This window comes from Crocuta crocuta, unplaced genomic scaffold, assembly GCF_008692635.1.
Source record: "Crocuta crocuta isolate KB4526 unplaced genomic scaffold, BGI_CrCroc_1.0 scaffold230, whole genome shotgun sequence".
Lineage (NCBI taxonomy): Eukaryota > Metazoa > Chordata > Mammalia > Carnivora > Hyaenidae > Crocuta > Crocuta crocuta.
In genome coordinates this window covers 1,858,769-1,882,989 of record NW_027527393.1, presented here as the reverse complement: position 1 = coordinate 1,882,989, position 24,221 = coordinate 1,858,769, and the positions used below count along the sequence as shown (strand labels likewise).

The 24,221-nt window shown below is 36.0% G+C and overlaps 1 protein-coding gene across 2 annotated transcripts in view; it reads right to left on the bottom strand.

The window, feature by feature from the left end:
• The window catches only part of NKAIN2 (sodium/potassium transporting ATPase interacting 2), a 977,119-nt gene that overhangs the window by 176,193 nt on the left and 776,705 nt on the right, over window positions 1–24,221 (bottom strand). For both annotated transcript variants that reach the window (XM_077752776.1, XM_077752782.1), the window contains exon 4: window positions 925–1,125. In XM_077752776.1, coding sequence (XP_077608902.1) covers window positions 925–1,125 — 201 coding nt within the window. The remainder of the gene's footprint in view (window positions 1–924; window positions 1,126–24,221) is intronic.

Sequence of the window (24,221 nt, the reverse complement as noted above, 5' to 3'; positions counted from 1 at the left end):
ATGCAAAAAGCAGATTCTATTTGCATTATTTGTCACTAAGATTTTTAAGGCTATGCATGCAGTTACAGATCTACATGGAGTTTAAGAAAAATATATGTAGACTATACATATAGGATCTGTAATAAATGGAGACATATAAAATAAAGTTGTCTTTATAAACCCTATAAAACTATGCATTTAGCCTTAGTAAAAGGCCTTCTTGAAAAAAGGATGTGTTTATCTCTGTCATAGCAATACAATATAAAATAATATGTTTTATATAACAGGCATATATTATACAAATATGTTCTACAAATACTGTGTACAAATACATAGGAATCATTTATAACTCCTACTGCCTCCTAGTGGAGGGAGGGTTCTTCTTTAGTTTAATAATGTGAAATATGGAGGCATAATAGTCTTAGAAGTAGAATCTATGAAAAGCTAAACTATTTAGAAAAAGAGGGGAAATGATAAAAGGTGATGCATTGTAACTTTGGAAAATCTAGGAAGAAGAATATGGGCAAATGGAGATGAATTCCCGGGGCAAGCAACACAGACAGAAAGTAGCACTGGGAGAAAACTATATATTGAAATCTTATAAATTTAGGCATTGTAGCATGTTAGTTGTGAAGACTCTCTGATCTTTGTGCAAGAATCTTTGGGAAAGTCTTTTTTACCAAAAGCCAAATGGTCAAGCCTTGTATGGTTGGATTTCTTATGTAAAATCCTGGTGATGCCAAAGCCTGCTTATTGATTTACTGATCAATCACTTTTTACTATGCCCTGATTTAACCTGACAAACCCTTTATGAAGAAGGCATTAATTAGAAAAAAGCAAATAGCCACACTTTATCCCCAGATTCTATTTGTGTGCACTGAAATTTGCATGGGAGTAAAACAATTACGGAAGCACTAGAAGGAGAGGTAGGCTGTCAACACTTACTGCGAGGACAATCTGGAGGGAACTATGAGCCACTTCTATGTACTGGTACTCCAGAAAACACCCTGAGACAGTGATGTAGCGATGGTCTTCTGGGGCCCAGTCTGGTGCGGGTGTTACTGATGTCACCGTACATCCTGGTCCATTCTCCATCCACCAAGATCGGTGCATTGAAATATTAAAAGTCAGGATAAGGTCTGTTTCCTGCAAGAAGGCAATTTATAAGGATGAGAATTCCTTTATAAATGTTAGTCAGCTTATTTGGGACTGACTTGGAATTTTTCATTTGGAAATGTAAGTTTTTTTCCCCGTCCCCTCACTGTACTTTTTGGGGCAGATAGGAAGCAACTTAAATAAAACTATTAGTTCCTCTTGAAAGTTATGTGTCTCTAGATTTTATTTATGAAGTTTGTCTGACTACAATAATATAAAAAATATTTGTTAGTAAAATTATCAATGACTGACTTAATTATAACACTGAAGAGTCCTTGCTTTTGAGGACTTATAATTTATTAGAAAAGGAATGATTTAAACTATTTTATCAAATGAAGTTCATCTTATTTTAAATCAGCTATATTCTCAACCTGAGAATGTTTACCTTACACAGTTTAAGTATTAAAATTGCACTTCAGTTTGGCCAAATTTAACGTAATGTGGTTTAAGCTAAAATTTATAAGACTTTACAAAATAAAACAATATTTCTTGGTCATAATATGTCTTAGGAAATATCATTAGCAAATTCTTGCAGGGTGGAGATAATAAGTTAACAACTCTTTAGATGAAGTTTAGCATGCTAGGTGATGTGTATCTATAGATGGAATAGAAGGTAGAGTCTTCACTCAGCTTATAATCATATACAGAAACATGGAGCTATTAATAGCACATGGACAAAGGTTGTCTTCCAGAAAGAGAATGATTAAAAGGAATACAGTGAACACATTCTGTTACTCAGCAAGTCAAGGAAGATGAATTCTCATAGAGAGGCTCGGTGGTAGAAAATGGAATTATTTCACTCTCAGTGATAGTGTTACAAGTTAATAGATGTCAACTATTATCACTGTAACAGAGGTTCTGGATTAACTAGGCAGATCCTGCATAGAAAATATCTTAAATCAGGTTTGGTGACCTTGAACACTCACTCACACTGAAGGTATGAAAGGTTTCAGCTGAAGTGGCCATGGGGTTTGGAGATTGAAAGGATTATTCCTCTAGAGTGAAGTATGCTATGAGTCATATAATCTCCATTGGGAGGAGTGGGGGTGGGGCAGCAAGTAATTTCTCTTTATTTCAAGCCAATTGACAAAGGCTTCAAAGTATCCTTTGCAACCTGAAAATGGCTAAACAAAGTGTTCACATTATTTGATTAATTATTTGATTTTTGAATGTTGAGCCAGTCTTGTGTATCTGACATAAATCCCTCTTGGTTGTGGTATGTAATTCTTTCTGTACATTGTTGAATTCATTTTGGTAATATTTTGTTGAGGATAATTGTACATTCTCTACATTCATTAGAGGCATTTATCTGTATTTTTCATTTCCTATAATGTCTGTGGCTGGTTTGGTATTAGGTTAATGCTTGTCTCATAGAATGAGTTAGAAAGTTTTCCATCTGTTTTTATCTTCTGGAAGAGATTATAGAGAATTGGTATGATTTCTTAAATGTTTGGTAGATTTACCAGTGAAACCATCTGGACTTGAAGTTTTCTGTTTTAGAAAGTTATTAGTTACTTATTCAATTTCTTTAATAGATATAGACCTATTAAAATTGTATATTTTTTCTTGTGTGAGTTTTGGCAGATCTCTAAAGGAATCTGTTTAGGTTATCTAGGTTATCAAATTTGTGGGCACAGAGTTGTTAATAATATTCCTTTATTATCCTTTCAATGTTCATGAGATCTGTAGTGATGCCCTTCTTTCATTTCTGATATTAGTAGTTTGTGTTTTCTCTAATTGTTTCTTAGCCTGGTTAAAGACTTATCAATTTTGTTGATCTTTTCAAAGAACTAGATTTGATTTAATTAATTTTTTCCACTTTTTTCTTGTTTTGAATTTTTTTAATGTTTATTTATTTTGAGAGAGAGAGCACATTCATGAAGTTTCATGAGCAGGGGAGGGGCAGAGCTGGAGAAAGAGAGAGAATCCCAAGCAGGCTCTGCTCTGTTAGCACAGAGCCCAATGCAGGGCTCAACTTAATGAACCTTGAGATCATGAGCCGAAACCAAGAGTTGGACACTTAATCGACTGAGCCACGTAGGTGCCTCAAGGAGTTATTTTAAATGTAAACACATTTACATCACATCCGCAGGTATAAGATTTATGTTTTGACCTGTGTGTTATTTAGAAATGTACCTTGGGGTGTCTAGATGGCTCATTTAGTTCAGTGTCTGACTCTTGATTTCTGTTCAGGTCATGATCTCACAGTTCATGAATTCAAGCCCTGAGTCAGGTTCTGTGCTGACAGTGTGGAGCCTGCTTGGGATTCTCTTTCTCTCCTTCTCTCTGCCTCTCCCTCACTCTGGTGCGTATTCTCTCTCTCTCTCTCAAAACAAATAAATAAGCCTAAAAAAAAAAAAAAAGGAAATGTACCTTTAATTACCAAGTATTTGGAGATTTTCCAGTTATCTTTGTTATTGATTCTTTTACATTTTGTGGCATATTTTTTACTATCTTTCTGTAGTATTTCTATCACTAATTCTTTTTAAACTGACCAGTACAGTTATAAAAACTCATTCAATATTAACTTCTACTTGGTCTAACACTTTAGAACCAATCAATTCTTTTTTAATTTGTTTATTTTTTTCCTGGGTACCTTTGAACTGGACTCCCACAGTCTTCTGCTTTCATCAGGCTCTATGCAATTGATGCATAAAATTGGACATGGGACTTCACTTAATATCATTAATTCTCTCTTCTGTTGGATCCCTAGTTTTCTGCATTTGATAAAGATGACCTTAACATTCCCCTCAGTTTGACTAAATAGGTTTCTTCCTGAGTACAGGCCTTGACCTTACTTTCCATACAGAACTTTTTCGAGAAAACTTGTAATTAAAAATTCCTTCCCTGCTCCTTCAAGATGTAAATTTTCTAAAACTCAGGAGTGTCTTTCTTGAGGCCCTGTGAACCATTTCTTTGAAATGTAATTGTTAAGAAAGAGAGCATCTCTATCTTTCAGTCCCTGTGGGTGGGTAGAAAACTAACTCTGAGAAGCAACAATTAACAAACACAGATGGCCTAATCATATTGACTAATCTTCCCCACCATATCCCCACCATTTTCTATTAGCTCACCACAGCATTTAAAAATCCTCCCAACTTTTGTTTCAGTGGGGTTGAGTTCAATTTCTCTCTACAATTGCAATAGTCCCTTGCCTGTTTAACTTGGAGCTGAGTTCAGTTCCATACTAACAGCTCTCTTCCCTACTACAGCAGGTAAGAAAAGCTGTCTTCCCATTTTAACAATTGTCCAATGCAATTTTTCTTAATAGCTCTCATGTCTCTCATTAGGTTTTCTCCCTTGTTTCTCAGAATACAAACTCCATTAGTTTTTTAAGAACAGGTGAATGATGTTAAGTCTTATGTGCTTTCATCCAGCTTTTATATTAGTTGATTGATATTTTGGCTTCTTGGTTGAAGATTATTTTCTCTCAGAGTGGGTGAATATTTCTCCATTATCTTCTGGTTTCCATTATAATAGTTAAGAAATCGGATATCACTTTGTTTCCTGCAATTTTTATGTAATCTGTTTTTTTCTGATCTCTTACTCTTTTTGTTTTAACTAGTGAAATATTTCAAAAACATTGAAAAGTGTGGAGGGTACTACAGCAATACCATTACACCCATCACTCAGTCTCCTTAAATCTACATTTGCTTACTGTCATTCTTTTAATAAAATTTTATACATATAAATGATGGCCTCTCTGTACTCCTCCTAAACACTGTTTCCTTCTCTCCTTCTCCATAGATAATCACTGTCATGATTTTGGATTAGTATTTTCATGAAAATTTTTGTAGTTTTACTAAACATTTACATACTCATTAATAACAATATACTTGGGGCGCCTGGGTGGCTTAGTCGGTTAAGCGTCCGACTTTCGCTTAGGTCATGATCTCTCGGTTCATGGGTTCGGGCCCCGCATCGGGCTCTGTGCTGACTGCCAGCTCAGAGCCTGGAGCCTGTTTCAGAGTCTGTGTCTCCCTCTCTCTCTGACCCTCCCCTGCTCATGCTGTCACTCTCTCTCTCCTAGAAATGAATAAAAATATTTAAAAAAAAATAACATAATATACTGTTTTTAGGTTTTAAAATGTGTATATTCACTCATGTGGAATCTAAAACACCAAAAAAATGAATAAACAAACAAACAAACAAATAAAAAGCAGAATCAGATTTAAAAATACAGAGAGCTGGTGGTTGCCAAAGGGGAGGAGGGTGGTCAGGATGGGTAGCAAAATGGGTGAAGGGCAGTGGGAGATGCAGGCTTCCAGTTATGAGTGAATAAGTCATTGAGATAAAAAGGTACAGTGTAGGGAATATAGTCAATGGTATTGTAATAGGGTTGTACGGCGACAAATGGTAGGTACACTTGTGGTGAGCATAGCATAATGTATAGAGATGTCGAGCCACTATATTGTATACTTAAAACTTGTGTAACATTGTGTATCGAATATACTCAAGTAATAAATTTAAAATGAAAACAATAAAATGTGTAAACCCTCTAAATTGTTTTGGTTTCATATTATATTTTGAAATTTATCCAAATAGAAAATATTCTTTTAGGGGAACCTGGGTGGCTCGGTCGTTTAAGTCCCCAACTTCAGCTTAGGTCATGATCGCACAGTTCATGGGTTCAAGTTCTGCATTGTGCTCTGTGCTGATAGCTCAGAGCCTGAAGCCTGCTTCGGATTCTGTGTCTCTATCTCACTCTGCCCTTCTCCGCTCATTCTCTCTCTCTTAAAATAAATAAACATTAAAAAAAGGAAAATATTTTAATTTCAGGTTCTGAAGTACCTTGATTTTTTTTTTTAAATTCATTTAGTTTGTAGAACTTCTGGAGGATCTTACAGGAACCTGTTCCTTCCATTCTATGAAACATTCTTGCATTTTATCTTAAATTGTTCACTCCCCTCTACTTTTTCTGTTACTATAGAAATTTCTGTTAGTCAGACATTTGACTTGCAGGATTGACCTCTTTAGATTCTTTTCTTTCCTAATGTTCATATCTTACATTTCTATTTACTCTCTTGGAGACTTTCTTTACTAACTTCTCACAGTGTTATATTGAACTACATGTTTTATTTTTAATATTTTGAACTTTAAGAGAGATTTATTCTTCTCTAATAGTTGTTTTTGTATGGCTAATATTTTTGAATTCTTTCTGGACTACAACTCTTTAGTTTTCTAATTTATTATTTTTAAAAAATTGTGTTTCCCATTGTTTTTGCTTTATCTAAGTTATTTTTACTAAACAAATAAGTATATAAATAGGTAAATGATAATAAAAATAATTAGATAAAGCATCTACCACATGCCATATACAATATTCCTGCCTTTATGGGTGTTCATCATGTGGTGGGGAAAATGGACAATGAATATATAAATATATCAAAATATCAGCATAGCAATTAACATATGGAGAAAAGTGAACTCAAGTAAAGAAACAGAAAACCCAGAACTGGGTCATGGGAGGAGTGTAAACAATATATCTCATATTATTTTGTGTCAACAGGGTCCTGACTGTAGTGTAGGAGTGAATAGAGCCTTTCTTTAGAAGTCTAGTAATCTCTGAATGTTCTTTAGATCAAAGAAGAGAAACTAAAGCTTGTTGGGCAGTTATTATGCATTAGTGGGATAGTAAGCTCGCATCCTTCACATGTAATGACTGGGCAGTGCCTTCCAAATGCTAAATCTGTATGGATCTGTAGGACTTTGTTCTGGGTCTGCCAGTCTACTTATGGGGTAGAGCAGGCACCCGACCTCGGTATGCCTGGGCTTAACTGGGAAGGAGTTGCTGGTTTTGTTGCACTGTACAAACTTTTTTTTTCTCACTATGCAGCATTTCTCAATCTTCATCCTCCTGTGTTCAGATATTTAGCTCATGGTTGCCTTTACCTCAAGAGTCCCACCTGTCCAGAGGAGAAGTCTGGTTATATAGATTAAAGGAAAAGACTGGGACAGTCTAATTGATTCTTGAACAGGTTTTTTAGTCTATTCCCATTTTTCAGTCATGTACCTCACACTCCATCTACTTCTAAATCCTGACTTTTGAAGGGTTTTATAGGTCAAATCTGTAAATTGGAACCCTTCTCTGCCTGTTCATAATAAGCTTAGGTTTTTCCACTCCAAGTCACTTGCCAAATCTCCATCAACTTTCTATCTTCCAGAAACTGTTGACACTTCTTACTCTTCCCCCCTTCTATTCTCTTTTATTGTTAGTTTATAAATTTTTATTTTTAATACCACTTCGGAGGAGTATGGGGATGAAGTATAAGTAAGTGAATATCTTCAACCAGCAATCATTAACTATATGATTCCTGGCATTACCTTATATTCTCATTTATCTTCCTATAGACATTTAAACAGAAGACTTTGTTTTTCGGTGTGCATTACTTTAACCACAAAATGTAAATTCCTTGTTGTAAAACAGACAAGAAAGTTCTCCCTGAAGTTCCCTTTTAAATGCAACAGAAATTCCTGTGTGAACTGTTCTATGTATAATCAATAGGTTATTTAACTCCCATATATTTTATAAGTTTGAGCTCAAAATTAAAAGAACTTTGAGACAAAGCACAAATCTTGATAGCACAGAATAAGACAGAAACCTAGAAACTAACTTGTGCATTCTGGATGGATATGTATTGAAAAATATATAAAATCATCCAATAATTGTAAGATTTAAAAGTTTTGAATCTAAAGAAAACTTTATGTTCAGATAAGTATGATAACAAAAAAACCCCTTTGTATCAATATATTTATTCATGTCTCTTAATAAGTCTCTAAAAAGTTTAAATTAAAGAACCCCATTATTGGTCATGTCAATTTTCAAAATAATAGGGTCTGATGTGTTACATGAAAGCTGTTATTAGCACTAAAAAGTTGTTTCTGACAGGGACTATATGCATTCAAGTCAACACAAGAAGCATAATTGCTCAACAAATAATATGCATTTGATTTAAAAAAAGTTGACAAGCAAATGAGAAAAAGATACTAGTAACATCTCAGAATTTCAATACAAAGCTAAAATTTACTTTCACAGTTTTATGGCATTTGAAGAAGAGAATATATGCATATACCTGAGAATTTATAGAGTAGAAATTAGAAGGTGGAGAGTGGGAGAGAAATTTTGAATTGCAGTTTAAAAAATCTGAAATGTTTTTTTTTAGATTCTTGGAGTTTTCTATTACTTAGTTCTTCTTTTGGAATAATAATATTGAAAATTGATATGTTTTCCTGTCTAGACTATATCATTATCAGAAAGGCTAGAAGCTACACTTTGTAATAAATGGCAATTAGGTTATAGTTGGAAGCATAGTTGCTAACACATATTAAATTATTCACTTACTATATGCAAAGGATTCTACCAGACCATAAAAATGTGAAGTGACGTGACATGTGATCCCTAACATTATGGGGCTTATTGTCTATTTTTGAAGATAAGGTATAGGGAGAAATGTATGGAGATCCCTCAAAATATTAAAAATAGAGTTTCCCTATGAAACAGCAATTGCACTATTTATTTATCCAAAGGAAGCAAAAATGCTGATTTAAAGGGGCACAATGTTAATAACAGCACTATCAACAATAGCCAAATAACAGAAAGAGCCCAAATGTCCATTGACTGATAAATGGATAAAGAAGATGTGGTATATGTATACAATGGAATATTGCTCTATGATCAAAAAGAAAAATCTCACCATTTGCAACAATGTGGATAGAACTAGAATGTGTTATGCTAAGCAAAATGAGTCAGTCAGAGAAAGATGAATATCATATGATTTTACCCATATGTGGAATTTAAGAAAGAAAACATATGAATGTAGGGGAAGGGAAAGAAAAATAAGATAAAAAGAGAGAGGGAGGCAAGCCATAAGAAACTCTTTCTTTAAATATAATTTACTGTCAAATTGGTTTCCATACAACACCCAGTGCTCATCCCAACAAGTGCCCTCCTCAATGCCCATCACCTCCTTCCCCTCTCCCCCACCCACCATCAACCCTCAGTTTATTCTCAATATTTAAGAGTCTCTTATGGTTTGCCTCCCTCTGTTCTGTAACTTTTTTTCCCCTTCCCCTATCCCATGGTCTTCTGTTAAGTTTCCATAAGAGACTCTTAAATACAGAGAACAAACAGAGTTGCTGGAGGGGAGGCAGGTGGGGGGATGAGCTAAATGAGTGATGGGATTTAAGAAGGGCACTCCTAGGGATGAACACTGGGAGTTATAGATAAGTGATGAATCACTGAATTCTACTCCTGAAACCATTATTACATCATATGTTCACTAACTTGGATTTAGATAAAATAAAAATAAATAAAATTAACTAATTAATTAATCTTTTAAAAGGAGGAAATATAACAGTGCAAGTAAACATTTGATATGTAACTGAAGAGTGTAGACCATCTATGCACAAGAGTTTAGAGAGTGTGATGCCTGTGTATTCTGGTAGGACAGTGACCTAGAGATGGGAACTCTAGCTGGGTCCTGAAAAAAGGCCAGTCTTACATAGGTCCACGGCCCTTGGGGTGGGTGGCAGGGGAGACCATTTTAAGTAGAGAACCCAAATAATCAAAATTGCAGAGCGATGAATATTTGTATATTTAAGTAGACTTAATTTTATAAGGTGAGAGTTTGTGAGAAGGAGTAGTATAACACTGCATTGTAAGATCTTGAACTGGGACTAGATTGGGCAGGGACTTAAATGACAGAATATACATACTGGCTTACTGAAAGACTTTTGATCAACAACGGGATATCATCAGCACTNCAAACAGTACAGGCGCACTGTTTAAAACAAAAGTCATTATGGAGGTAAAGACTCATGCTACAAAATTCAAATGCTTGACCTTGTTCACCCCATATCATTGTCCCGAGCTATACAAGGCTCCAGGGAGGCTGGACCAAAATCACAGCTTTTGGAAGTCTGAGGAAGAATGGGGACAAGTCAGCATTCTCTTCTCATTTACTTTAAAACATACTTCTGATGATGATATTAGAAGAATGCCAGCAAGCACATTTAATGGAAAGAAGCAAGTTTTAATAATAAAAATCCTCTGGGAGGTCAAAATATATTAATAAAAGCATACATATTTAGTTGTCAGGACTCAGAGAAGTAGTTAGGAAACCTTGTAATTGAACGATATTCTGTATTAACTGATGATGCAGAAGTTGGGATAGTGGGGAAGGCTATATTTGACACCAAGTATCACTTTTTTTTTTCAATGAACTCTTGAATATTTACAGCCAATATATACTGTGTCACAGTTTAAAATAACACCAGAGAGCATTGCCCTATATCTTATTGCCAATATGTACATATGGATATCAATTCATAGGAAACCCTGAACATTTCTTAAAAATTATCACCATCCATGGCTTGTTTCCTACTGGTAATAACTTAATAGTCTAGTCCTAAATATAGCTGTATTTTTCTGTTAAAATATGCATAGATCTATGCAGCTTTACAGATAAAAACCCCAATGCTAAATTTATCCTGGTAACATATGAAAATCAGTGAAAGCAAATTATATTGTTCAAGATGCCAAGAAGAAGCTGAGAAAATATGGATTTGTGAAGATAAGTAAAATTACAACTACGTTTTATTTAACAGGTTGAATGGATGTTGCATATGTAGGAATGCAGCCCACAACATAAGGAAGTTCAAATCTACCAGCTTCAAAATCCAAAAATGTGATTCATTCTACTATATGACGAACTTAAGGGAAGTAGATGGGGCATGAGATATACACCTGTGGCCTTTCTTTTAGAATCTTCAGCAATGGGTGACTGAGATTTGGATGCATATGGATCATAATTCAATGTAACAGCATTGATGGTGTTAATTCTAATTCCTAGTTCCTATCAAGAGTTATTGAAGAGAAGGTTTTTACAAGTATTTCTGGAGCATGGAAAACATTTACAACCATGGCTCTAGAAACAGATGAGGAAAGTCCGGTGAAATGCGGATTGTTAAAGTTTAGTTTTAAAAACAAAATGTGTTTATTTTCACTATATAGGAAAATTCACTAAAGATTAAATATAAAATGTTTAAAGTTCACTGCTATTATATATTTTCATTTTTTCTTGCCTGAAAACAGGTTTCTCATGTCTGTGTTCCAACAAAGGCCATTATTTCACTTTTCTCAATCTTATCCTGACTGCCTTCTTAGTCCAGATAAATGTTTTATGTTATCTAACAATTGGTCTGCACTTTCTACATTCTGAACATTGCTGAAAAAAAAAATCTAATTTTAATAAAATCCTCCTCAATACCTCCTATTAACATCCTGTATATCTCTCTGCATTCAAATTAATACTCTGGGCTACTCCTTCTAAGAAGCTTTTCCTGATTAACTCCATTCCTTTTTGAGCACCACAATATTATACCTAGTACTTCTTTATATATGTATATGAATAGCAATATTATCTTGGTTAATTGCTTTCTTCTTATGGGGAAAGGAGTTGTTAAGCCCCAAAGATAGTCACTGTTCCTGCTCCAAAAAATACGTATTAACTCTCAGTTGAAGAAGAAAGTTTGCATCTGAACTATAGGGAATTTCATTTTAATGTGATCCGTGTGATGTTCTGAAAGAGAAGGAAAGAGGGAAAGAGAAGGAAAGGGGAAAAAAAGAAGGAAGGGAAATAATTCAATAAGGAAGCCTCTATGCTAATGTTAAAGTTAATCGAATCTCCAGGCTCAAAAGTCCTATTTTTTTTTTTTAACCTTCTATAGTTAGGACTCATCAGCTATGAGTAGGCTCGAAGTTTGGCAAAATGAGTCTTTCTCTCTTTCACACCCTTACTACCAGATGCTAGAGGCAGAATTTTCTCAGCTGGTTACAATAATGAAAGATCAACTTCTCACTGACTTTATAGTTTTCCATGTACTGAAACCTCTTCAGGCAGCTTTTCCTGCTGTTTTCTCACTTCCCGTTTGTTCCCTCCCTGCAGGTATCTTTTCCCATCTTGTGAGTGTTCCTTTCCTGTCTAAGAGCTTTGAAAAGCAATCTGCATTCACTCCAGAGACTTACGGAGGCAAAAAAACAGGTTAGCTATTTCAAGAGATGATGTTACTGCCATTTTAGCACTCACCTGAAGGCCACCATTTCATTTGATTATAAAGCACATATATATGGAATTTTAATTGGCATGGAGGCACACAGGTGCTGATGATATTGATATCTGGGAAACATTTAAGGAACACTGAAATGTCCTTCTTAATAGTTCTCCACCATTACTGCCAGTCATTATCCCACCTACATGTCAGCTCACCCCCAGGACTGACACTGAAATTTTCCCAAGGTCTGAAATTCTGACTTGGATAGCATCTGTGCTTGCCTCCAAGGATGTTAGCTTGTCAAGAATTGAATTGGGAGCCCAATTTCATTTTGGTCCATAGTTCAAAATGTCTCTTGGTTAGTGTTGTCACCAGAGATGCTAATAGAGTCTTATGCTCTTTCCTTTCTTCATTCATTCCCTTGGAAGAGAACAGTTCATGAGAAAGTGACCAAAAAAATAGTAGCAAGATAGAAAAGGAGCCAAGTGTTAGTGTTATTGATGATGGGCTTCATAGTCATTTTTTCAGTTATTGAGAATACCCATAATTAGAGATGAATGAAGTATACTAGTCAACAGGAATTTTCTCTATAAAATCTCCATAAATCTTTTCATCTCGAAAATAAGTATTTCTCCTAGTCTATTATAAATTCTGCAACTTATTGTTAAATTTGAGGTTATACACACTGCAAAAAAGAAAGGAAGTAAAGCATATACATTCAACAACAACATTTAGAGGTAGGGATTACTAGCCTCATTTAACAGAAGGAAAGAAAATGAGACTGAGAGCGCATCTATAATTCTATCAAGTTATTTTTTATTTGGGATAAAACTAGATTTAAAACCTAGTTTTGTCTGACTTCATGCCTTTTCACTGGACCCAATTGCTTCTTAAGAAACTTTTTTTGGTCACCCAATAGATCATTGCGAAAACATGATATTTGGTATTCTTTAAAAGAATGTACTAGAATAAAAAATTGCAGACACATAATTCATACAACTTACATCAAAAGTTTCCAAATGCTGCTCAGAAACCTACTCAGGGCTATAAGACCTTGACATGTCCTCTTAAGTGGTTTGTCAGCACTAATCCAAAATTCATTGTACTTTGCATTTATAGAAGAGTTATATTTGCTATACATTTGGATGATGAAGCTTTTAAAGATATTTTAGTTTATAAAGTTATTCTCATGAGAGAATTTTTTTTAAGTGGTAAGATTTGTTTCTTGTCTAGAGTTATCCTGGTAAGTACATAGATCAATACCGCTTAGAATTTGTGGAGACAAATATAAATAAACCTCTAAGTCTAAATAAAACACCTTTAAGTATATGTACCTATTTCATTTGGATTGCTTCCAAAACACTCTTTGCAGCTTTTGTAACACACAAGGCCAAGAGGCTACGGGTGGAAAGGTCGCTGGCTAGAAGAAAACATTAAGAAACAGAGAAAAATACTTATCACCACTTTTATAAAGAGAGAGCACTTAGTTCCTTGGTCTCTTTTTGGGTGGAGAGAATATTCTCCCCCAAAGTGTAAGGGAAGACAGAATTAGAAGTTGGAGACACAAATATGGGGAAAGAAAGAAACACTTCAATCATTTTGTTGCAGGGTTGGAGAGATGAGAGTGGAGCCTTTGTTCATTAGACAGTAGAAATGGTGTCTAGAAATGGTGCTGCTATTGCAGCAGCACCTCCCACAACCTACTTCTATCTACAAGATGGGCTTCCTTCCAATTATTTTTTTTCATTTTGCCTACAAAAAGGAGGCATCATTTTCAAAACATTATTTTCTATTTATTGATGATTCTCTTAAGAGTATCAAAAAAGTGACTTGAGAAGTTTTTAAAAGAAATAGCTTAATAATTTACCCTCCCAGGCACTTGTGGGGATGAGCACTGGGTGTTATATGGAAACTAACTGGACAATAAACTATTAAAAAATAATAATTTACCCTCCCAAAGTGGTTGTTCACAGCCATAAGCCAAGGAGCCATTTAATTTATACACGTTAGCACATCCAATATGAAATGGGAAATCACAGAGAAAAACATTGTGGTATAATTTTAAGTTACAGGTGGATTTGGTTAAGCTACTTCAATAAAGGAATAATAAAATAACCAGCTATTCTCCTGAAGTGAACATAATGAGCTGTGTGGCGTCTCACATTCTCATATACCTAAGGGATCTTTATAGTTTTATGATCAGCCTAAAAACAGGCTTTGTATCTGAAAACAGACAATGATAAAATTGCATCCTGACACTGTGTCCAGGGTGGTTGTGGCAACTGAAAATCAAGTCATGGGAACCTTGAGAGGATTTGGGTTGAATTCTCTGGAAAAGAATGAGAGGGGCGCCTGGGTGCCTCAGTCGGTTAGGCGTCTGACTTCGGCTCAGGTCATGATCCCACGGTTCGTGGATTCGAGCCCTGCGTCCGGCTCTGTGCTGACAGCTTAGAGCCTGGAGCCTGCTTCAGATTCTGGGTCTCCCTCTCTCTCTGACCCTCCCCTGCTCCTGCTGTCTCTATCTCTCTCTCAAAAATAAATAAAACTTAAAAAAAAAAAAAAGAATGAGAGGGGCCCTTACAGTCTTCATACATTAAAGCAATATCAAAAGTCAAAGTGATAAGACTCATCATTTATAGTTAACTCCAGTGAGACAGCCCAAAGTTCAAGCTGATGAATTTATCTGGAAGGTAAAGCTGATCAGCTCCAAAGGAATAGAAGTGCACAGAAACAGAATGGGTGGGGTTCTGAGTAATGAAGTCCTATGGCTAGTGGTGTTTGAGCAAAGGTTGGATGGCCGTTTGAGAATGAAGAGTGGTACTCAACACCTTACAGTCTCTTCCCTCAAAATGATTCTGTAATTATATGAGTAGAGAGAGACCAAGGATCACACATGACATGATTTTCTGTTGCCTAGGTTTATTCAGTGCCACTTAAATGGACAGGGGAATATAAACTTCTGAAGTTCATATGAAATAACTTAGAAAAATACTCTATAATTTAAGACTATAAATGACTAGTTTATGCTCAGCTGTTAAAAATCCTCCTCCACTGACAACTACTCATTTTAGCTCTGAAATACTACACTATGCTGTATTTGACAATGGTTACATATAAATTCTCAGCATCAGGGCACTTAGAGAATATCTTTAGGGGTATCAAAATCACTTAAACAGTCTTGTGAAAAGGAGCAATTTTAATAAATTTTCACCAGAGATTTCTCATAGCTACAATCAAGGAAATTACTTGAATTTACACCATGAATATGAAAAGATTCCTACAAAAATCCATGCAATCTAAGAACTTAATCCAGCTAGAATGTTAAAAAGTTCACTTACTGTTATAGAAAATAGCCACATTATTTTGAGAAACTTTGCACTTTAGAAAATTCAGTCACAAAAGAATAGAAATTTATTGTGAATCCTGAGGCTAAACTCAAACCCGATGTGTCTGACTCCTTTCAGTCTAAAATGTAGTAATTAATTTTCCTGGATGCTACATTGTCACTTAGCATGGATTGAAGCTTTAGTTTTTATTAACTGTATAATTTGATTTCTCCCTAGCTGAATTCGTGTTAATAATTCTCCATAAAGAGAGATGTATGTGCCTGCCTGAGACCATGGAGAATAAGAAAAAAGGGAAAAGAAAAATATTTCATGTTCAGGAATATTATGAAAGAGGTCATGTAATTCATAGGAATTCCCTTCATTTTTTTCTTCTTCTTGTCTAAATTATCTAGGTAATTATGTAATTTCTCTGCTCGGTTTGCCAATAGAAATAGAGTAGAGGTGGTGGGAAAAGTAAAAGACTGTGAATAAGAAGAACGGAGCTCATGACTGTGGGCATCATTCTCTGTACTGCATTTTCATTCAGTAATCCAGAGGAGATAATGACCATCCCTTTCCAGGTAACTGAGTACTAGAGAAGTAAAATGGGAATTGTTACCTTTAATGAGGATGAATTTGGTCTTAGTGGTAAAGCACTGTAGGGTACTGAAATAATGAGATTTCTGATGATTTGTAACAAATCATCAGAAACTCATTTATTAACCATTTTCATCAGAAGAATCCTAACTTTGACTGAGGATTAGCACACAGTTGAGAGCCCTTTGTCATCACTTTAAGATACTTTCCACTATAGTATAGGGCAGTCTGGACATGCTTTTACATTATTATTGCCCAGATCCTGTTCCCTGGCCGCTCCACTTTGTCCAAAGTCCTCCCCCATCCCACACTCCGTTCTTCACCTCTCCTTAAGTGTAAGGAGTCTACATTTGCCTGTGTTTGTTTCCAAACATGCTATTGGCTGACTTACCCTGCCCTAGACGACCTTTCCAACCAACCTAACTCCCTAGACTCCATACATGGAAGTGCAGTACCCATGTGAAATATGATACTTGTTCCTGCCTGTGTTTCCTAACATCGTGATTGGCTTCAGGTCCTGGGCCTTACAGTCCTTCTGTGCCAACAGCTTTTCAAGACCCAGTGCACATCAGCATAAATCCTAGAGTTTAAATATATTCAATAACTAATTACTAGCATACGTATCTCTTGACTATGACAAGTATCTAATATAGTTTCTGAATTGAATTATTGAAATCAATAGATTTCATGTACATTTAATGAATGTATTGTGGTCACGTGAGCTCTTTATAACTTGGTTTAACATTTCTTTTTGACTAAAATGGATTTCTGGAAAGTATAATAGTTTTTGCAATATCTTAATGCTGGAAAAATTTTGATGTATATCAGATTTAAACCATAAACAAAGAGATGCTAGAGGAATTGAATAAGAAATTGTATTCAATTAGATTATTGACTATAAGTAAGTTTATCTTTACTTCTCTTAAGCTCCAAGGTACTTGTTTTCTTCTTCAATGTAACAGAAAACAATATTTCTCCTGTGCACATTGGTAAATTTTTTCTTCCCATGGGCCAAAATAAGTAAGAAAAAAAAATCTTGATTCACTAGTTTTTGGGGGCATAATTTGAGATAGGAAATAGTATTAAGTATGAATTTTGGGGCTAGTGAAGTCTGATAGAAATCATTTCAGAACCTTCCAGAGGCAAATGATAAACTGCTTATCAGTGTCTGAGGAAAATGCCTAAAATTGCAAAAGTTAGTTTTGGGGCAAAAATCCCTTGAAAGTGGGAAGACTGTTCTGATTCTGTTCTGAACTTATGCACCCCTCCTCCCTGTGAGATTGTTATATTCCTGGGGCTTACTTCTTAGACTCAAGGAATTAAAAGAAAAGTACTTATTTCCCACCCTTCAGCTTTGCAGAGATGAGAAAGAATTTCCACTTCATCCCTCCTCAGGAAAAAGGATAGGAGAAATAAACCTTCCACATTTCTCTTTCCTCTTAGCCTGATCATTTCTGCCAAAAGTGACTTATCTGATGGCTAGGTTTGGGAAAGAGATTGAGCATTCTCGGGTCAGTCATACCCCTCCTCTTATTTGGAGCCAGCTTATTAGCAGAATGCACACACAATCTTTCCAACTCAAGAGGGTAAAACAGGAAGTCACATGCCATATCTTCTTTATAGTAATATTTATATGGATTCATTAAAAGATATATTCATATTTTATATTTTTATTTTTTATGAAAATATACAACTCAACTGAATCTATGGCTGGAATCTGAATGATACTAAGTAGAGACTGGAACATGGAAACAGAAGCCCCAAGGAAAGTATTGAAGAAAAGTCTACAGTACTCAAAGGGCCCACCATGCCCATAGCCCACTTTTGAGAATTGCTAAGTTGGGGACTCCAAATCCCTGTCCACCACTAACTGAATGATGAATATCAACCTTTTACTAAATAAGGATCAACAAGACCAGTTAGATCCTATCTCTTGCCCATGTTAAACATAATACATTTAGATAAATTTAGCTGTATATCACTAAAATATCCATCTTCAAGTCATTTACAGTATTCCAAATATGTCTTGGTTTCTGAAAACCTGAACGTGCCTGACTATTTCATGAAAATTAACTAAGACTATAGTTCATCAATATAACAAAGGCCATTACTGTAAATGGTAAATTAATAAGACATGATTATAGTTTTCAAACACAGTAAATCTGCTACACAGTCAATATAAGTAATTACATCATAAGATAAAATGTGTCTATAACCTTAGTAAAAGTAAAACAAAATAAAAACCCACTTTTGAAGTGACATCCCTTGTGTTATTATGAAAGGCTTAATAAGGGAGTTGATATTTTAACTGGACCTTGTGGGACAGACATTTAAGTAGGAAGAGATGTGAGAAAGAATTATACGCAAAGCTACAAAGTGAACAAAAGAATTTAGGGGCACCTGGGTGGCTCAGTCACTTAAGCATCCAACTCCTGACTTCAGCTCATGGTTGTGAGATCAAGTTCCACATTGGGTTCAGGTCTGGGCATGGAGCCTGCTTGAGATGCTCCCTTCCTCTCCCTCTGCCCCTGTCCCCTGCTCAAGATCTCTCTCTCTCTCTCTCAAAAAAAGGGAATTTAAAAAGGAAATACTGAAGAAATGGTGAGTAGGTCTATGGAGTCACAGTGGTTTGCTTTTGCATGTGTGTCTATGAATGTGTGTGATTATTTGAGAGTGTACAGCCACATATGTGTGTGTGTGTCCATCCAAACATGAGTGTGTGGAAGTGCATGTGAGTGTGTGGAAATGCATATGTGTGTGTATACGCACAGGCCCCCTGGGACAGTCACTGTGGGGTGGTGAAGCAGTGAGTGGCGTGGGCCACAGAGAAGATGAGAGTCATGGGGCACTAATGCAGAAACAGCTGAGATGACCGAATACCTTGGGACCAATGGAGCATCCTTTTGGTTATAATACCCACCAGCACCTAGGACTTTGCTCAAGCTAGGGAGCCGGCTTGGGCAATGGAGGATTTAGACTTGCACTGCACAAGGAAAAGTGAAGGATAGTGACAAACATGTGATGAAAACTTTATTGATATTATCTCATTTCATTCTCATTGCAATCCTTTGGAGTGAACATTTTCACATAGGGTGAGAGAAAACTGAAGCTGAGTAATTAAGTGACTTGCTTTAGGACAAGTAAGACCTGGAGGGAACTCATGCTTGACCTACTCCAAAGCTCCTGGTTCCTCCCCAGTATCAGAGACTGCCATATTTTAATTACTTGCATACTTTCTTCCTTGGTTTGCCTTATCACCACTTGTGTTAATTTCTGAATATTTTTCTTGTAACTAAATTACACTTCAAATTTGTCATAATTATTTATTTTGAAAAGGAAATTTATTAAACTATATGCTGGTTATTTTTTTTAAATACAAATTTAGAATTCTTGTATAACATAGAATCCTCTAGCTAGCACATAGTAAGGTATCTTTTGTAATAAAAAGCCCACTCTCCCTCCCTCTCCCAAAGATTCTGGCCTGGCTTAGCTCTGAATGAAGACACAGGGCTTGGTAAGCAAAATTAAGATTGTATTTCAGGTCTTCTCTTCAGGCAGGTGCTTTAGAGCAGGGTACAACCCACACAGCTTCATGTGGTGGCCCTGAATATGCTCATTAAATTTTAAAAACCTGCCTGACCATGTACCCCCAGAAATAATCTAGCACTATTTTAGAAATACTGCATTTCACAGTATAAGAGGGGGCCCATCAGCGCTCTTGATTATCTGTGAATTCCCCTTTTTGACTCCTACTTACGTATGGGAAGCATTTAATGAGGCATGAGTCATTTCACAGAATGGATTTCCTGGATGTTTAATGCAACTTTAAATGCATGTTAGATGGATGGATTTACACACTTGGATATGTAAATGCTGCTTCTTTGGTCCATGAATCTCCACTGTAATAATGTTGATGATTAGAGCTCAGGTATCCCTGGACCTGCCCTTGCTATGATTATATCATGACTCCATGATTCATATACTGCATACTTTATCAGAAGTTTTAGAATTTCATCAATTCAGAGATGATCTCAACATTCCAACAAACTCAGGAGAGAGCTTTTCGAATGAGGCTTTTGGAATCTGGCCCTTCACCTCCACTTTTATCCCATTTGCTGTATTCTAACTTAGTTCAGACCCTGGCAATTACTTCCTCTTTAGATATTCATGCAAGAAGCAAACAATATTTTTTTTCTATATTTGAAAGGTAACAAAAACAAAGTAAATCTGATTATAATCATTGCTTTTTAAAAGAAGACAATGTGTTACAGTAGAGGAGTGGGGACTTAGGAATAAGACACACTTTGAATCTGGCATTTGATGATTTCTAACTGTGTAATCTTAGCTAAGTTAATTAACCTTTCTGTCTTCCTCTTTAAAATGCAGATAATACTTTTAAGTTTTTTTGTGTGGGACCAAGTAACATAAACAACTATAGCACAAAGTGAGTGCTCAATGAAAATAATTTCTTTTCTCCTTTCATAATAACTTTAAATTGTCAAAAGTAAGTGAGATAAGGTATTCAAGTGTTTTGAAAAATACTTTTGCTCAACCACTGGATTCTATCCAACTATTTGGTATTATTGAACAAACTGGCTATTTCCTGCTTGCTACAATTTCAAGCAACTGCTTCTGGCCAGATGAAAAATAAAACAAAGGACTATGATTTTACATTCTTGAATCACAAAATCTAGCATTTTTCTTCCCTGGGCACTAGGGTCACGGCCTCCGTGAAGAGAGGCATCTGCTGTGGCCATGAGGAAAACTTTGCTTAAGAAACTGACATGGGGGCACCTGGGTAGCTCAGTCAGTTAAAGAGTTCAGCTCAGGTCATGATCTTACAGTTTGTGAGTTTGAGCCCCACATTGGGCTATATACTGACAATGTGGAGCCTGCTGGGATTCTTTCTCTCCCTCTCTTTCTGCCCTTTCCCCCACCCCAAAATAGATAAATAAACTTTAAAAAAAGCTGACATGTAGTTAAGTCTCCTAAACAACTGCTGCCCATACAGTTTAAGCAGATTTTTAAGAGAGGATGTGTCCCAGGGAAAGAAAGAAATTATGCCCAGCTATGGCCTTGCGATTTATGTTTAGACTCTTTGATGATTGTATTTAGTCCTAAGTGGAATGAAGGAAACTCTCATGACAGGAAGACAGAGGAGGCAAATGCAAATCAATATTGCAGAGGATGCTCAAGGAAATAACTTTTCTTCCTACGTGGTATTTTTGATATGTGAATGATGCATCTTAGCAATTTAACTCTCTTACTTTAGAACAAAATAAATATACAAAAACTGGATTTGAGGAAGCTAGAAGTTAAGATGGGAGATTTTACAAAATTCAGCAATACAAATGAGCCAGTTTAGTCTATTTAAATGACCCAATGAGATTTAAATTCACACAATGGTGAATTATTTTTAATTAAATAACCATTTGCTTGCGTGATATTTTCAGATTCAAGCCTCTAATTTTAACAGCCACCTATTCTGATTCAAGACAAGCAAAAACACACCACAAACAGACTCAAACTTTTTGAGAATTACATATTGCCTGTATTAAAAGTCCTATATAAAACATGTAATTCTGTTCCCTGCTTCTGAGAAGATGCAGAGAATAAATAATATCCTGGTTCTAATGTATAAGACTTCCTCATTTGGGATTTTGGAAACAATGAAGTTGTATCAATAAGCAGATCAAGAGGCTGAGTTTAGCTTTGGCTAGATGTTTGCTAAAATCACTTCCAGCCATCCCACCGTCTCATGACAGGATAAGAAAATTGGTATTTAGGCATTGGAACTGAGCTCACTTCTTCTCTAATTTGTATAATCCTTAGAGTCTTAAAGCCACAAAAGACCTCAGAAATTATATTATTTGTTGGTAAGTAGAAGAACTAGATAGAAGTCCCAAATCTTCTAAATTTTATTGCGTTTTTAAATACTTTTGTTCTTCTAGAGTAGGCAAATGATGTATTCTTGTCCTGTTGACCTTATAGAGATCATCATTTAAGCAACATGCCCTTCCTTCTTTTCTTCTTTTCTCTAACATCAGGAACATACTATGATTACTTTTATTGATCCCTTAGATTGAAGCCTGTACCTAACATAAGAGTCCAGGGAAGTTTTCTGTTCTTTAGAGGTCGTAACAGGGTATGGGTTATTATTACCTGACTGACATTCCTTTCTCCTTCTTCTGATATTAGGAATTGCCTTTCCATGTGATGATAAGTTGACCAATCACAGTAGTTCATCCTCCTAAACACAGTGATTTATACAAAGGAAAGGCCCTGTATCAAGTAGGGACAATAAGAGTCTATCTTGGAGGACTGAAATGGACCTCAGAAAAAGAGTATATCTCTTTCTCAGATTGAATATACTGAAGACTGAGAAAGTCTGCAGAGGCCTATAGGCATCTCTCCTACAATATCAGAGGATATGTCTGGGAGTGAAGCAATAACACACACACACACATACAAACACACACACACACAAGTCAGAAAAACAGTATAAAAGGTAAGACAAATTCAATTTTTCTCATTTTTTTTTAAATTAAATTCTTATATCTTTGGATTCTGCTGATCCTAAAATTAGCACCACATGCTTAGAGTTTCCCGCTCATGAGCCAATATCTTCAATTTTTTTTTGTATTAGTCATTAAACCAGTTTGAGTTGCGTTCTTATCACTTGGATTTAAAGAGTTTTAATACAGGGGCTCTTGGGTGACTCAATCGGTTAAGTATCCCACTCTTGATCTGACAGTTCATGAGACTGAATGCTTCATTGGGCTCTGTGCTGACAGTGCAGAGCTTGCTTGGGATTGTATCTCTCCCTCTCTCTCTCTGCTCCTTCCCTGCTCATGCTCTGTATGTCTCAACAATAAATAAATAAAGTATAAAAGAGTTTTAATATAATGTTATTGTTTATTTGCATCCTCAAATTTTCTACAACCAATTGCACTTGTTATTACACATACTCATCTTTCTCTACAACTTTAATATCTGAAGAACCATGCTTCCTTTCTGTGTCCTTTTCTACTTATAATTTAAAGTTCAATAATGTATCTTGTATTCTGAGGAATTAGTTTTGGTCTTCTGCTGATAAGCCATAAATGCTTAGGGGGTTTCCTGTTCTCACAACTGAGTGTTCCCTTTCTCTACAGATGCTGTGTCCATCCCACCCCTTCCTCTGCAGCCCACTTATGCATGTGACTTGCCAAAGAAAGGTTCTAAAGTGAAAACCTTAAGCAAGTTTTATTTCCCAGGATAAAACAACTAGACGCTGAGGAACAGTGGGCATTGTTGTGGGTGAAATGATGTTCCCTTCACATATATCCATGTCTGAACCCCCAAAACTTGTGAATGTGACTTTCTTTAGAAAAGGATCTTTGAAGACGGAAATGGGTTAAGGATCTTGAGATGAGACCATCCTGGTTATTTGGGTAGGTTCTAAATCCAATGAGAAGTGTCCTTATAAAAGCCAGCAGAGAAGACACAGACACACAGGAGAAGACAATGTAGACTAGGTCCACAGGACTATGCCCAAGGAATGGCTGGAGCAACCAGAGCTGGAAGAGGAAGGAAGGACTCTTTCCTAGGGTCCAGGGAGGGAGGTTGGCCCTGCCCATAACTTGATTTCAGACTACTACCTCCAAAAGTGTGATAGAATAAATTTCTGGGGTTTATGGTAATTTTTATGGAAATCACAGGAAATGAATACAAGGATATAAAACATAAATGTGAAAATCAATTACTCCAGAACCAATGAATAGGAATGTATGTATGTATGTATGCATTTATTTATTCTTGAGAGAGAGAGAGAACGCATGCAGGTGAGAGGCAGAGAGAGAGAGAGACAGAATTCTAAGCAGGCTCTGCTGTCGGCACATAGCCCGATGCGGGGCTTGAACTCACAAACTGTGAGATCATGACCTCAGCTGAAATGAAGAGTTAGATGCTTAATGGCCTGAGCCACCCGGGCGCCCCATAGGTTGTTATTTTTGTCACTGAGGTTCCCAGAATAAGCCACGGTCCTGGATGGCCCTTGGACAGAATTAATTCTGGACCAAAAAGAGAGGAGGTAAGTGTATGCAAAGCAGAGATGAAAAGGAATTGCGTCCA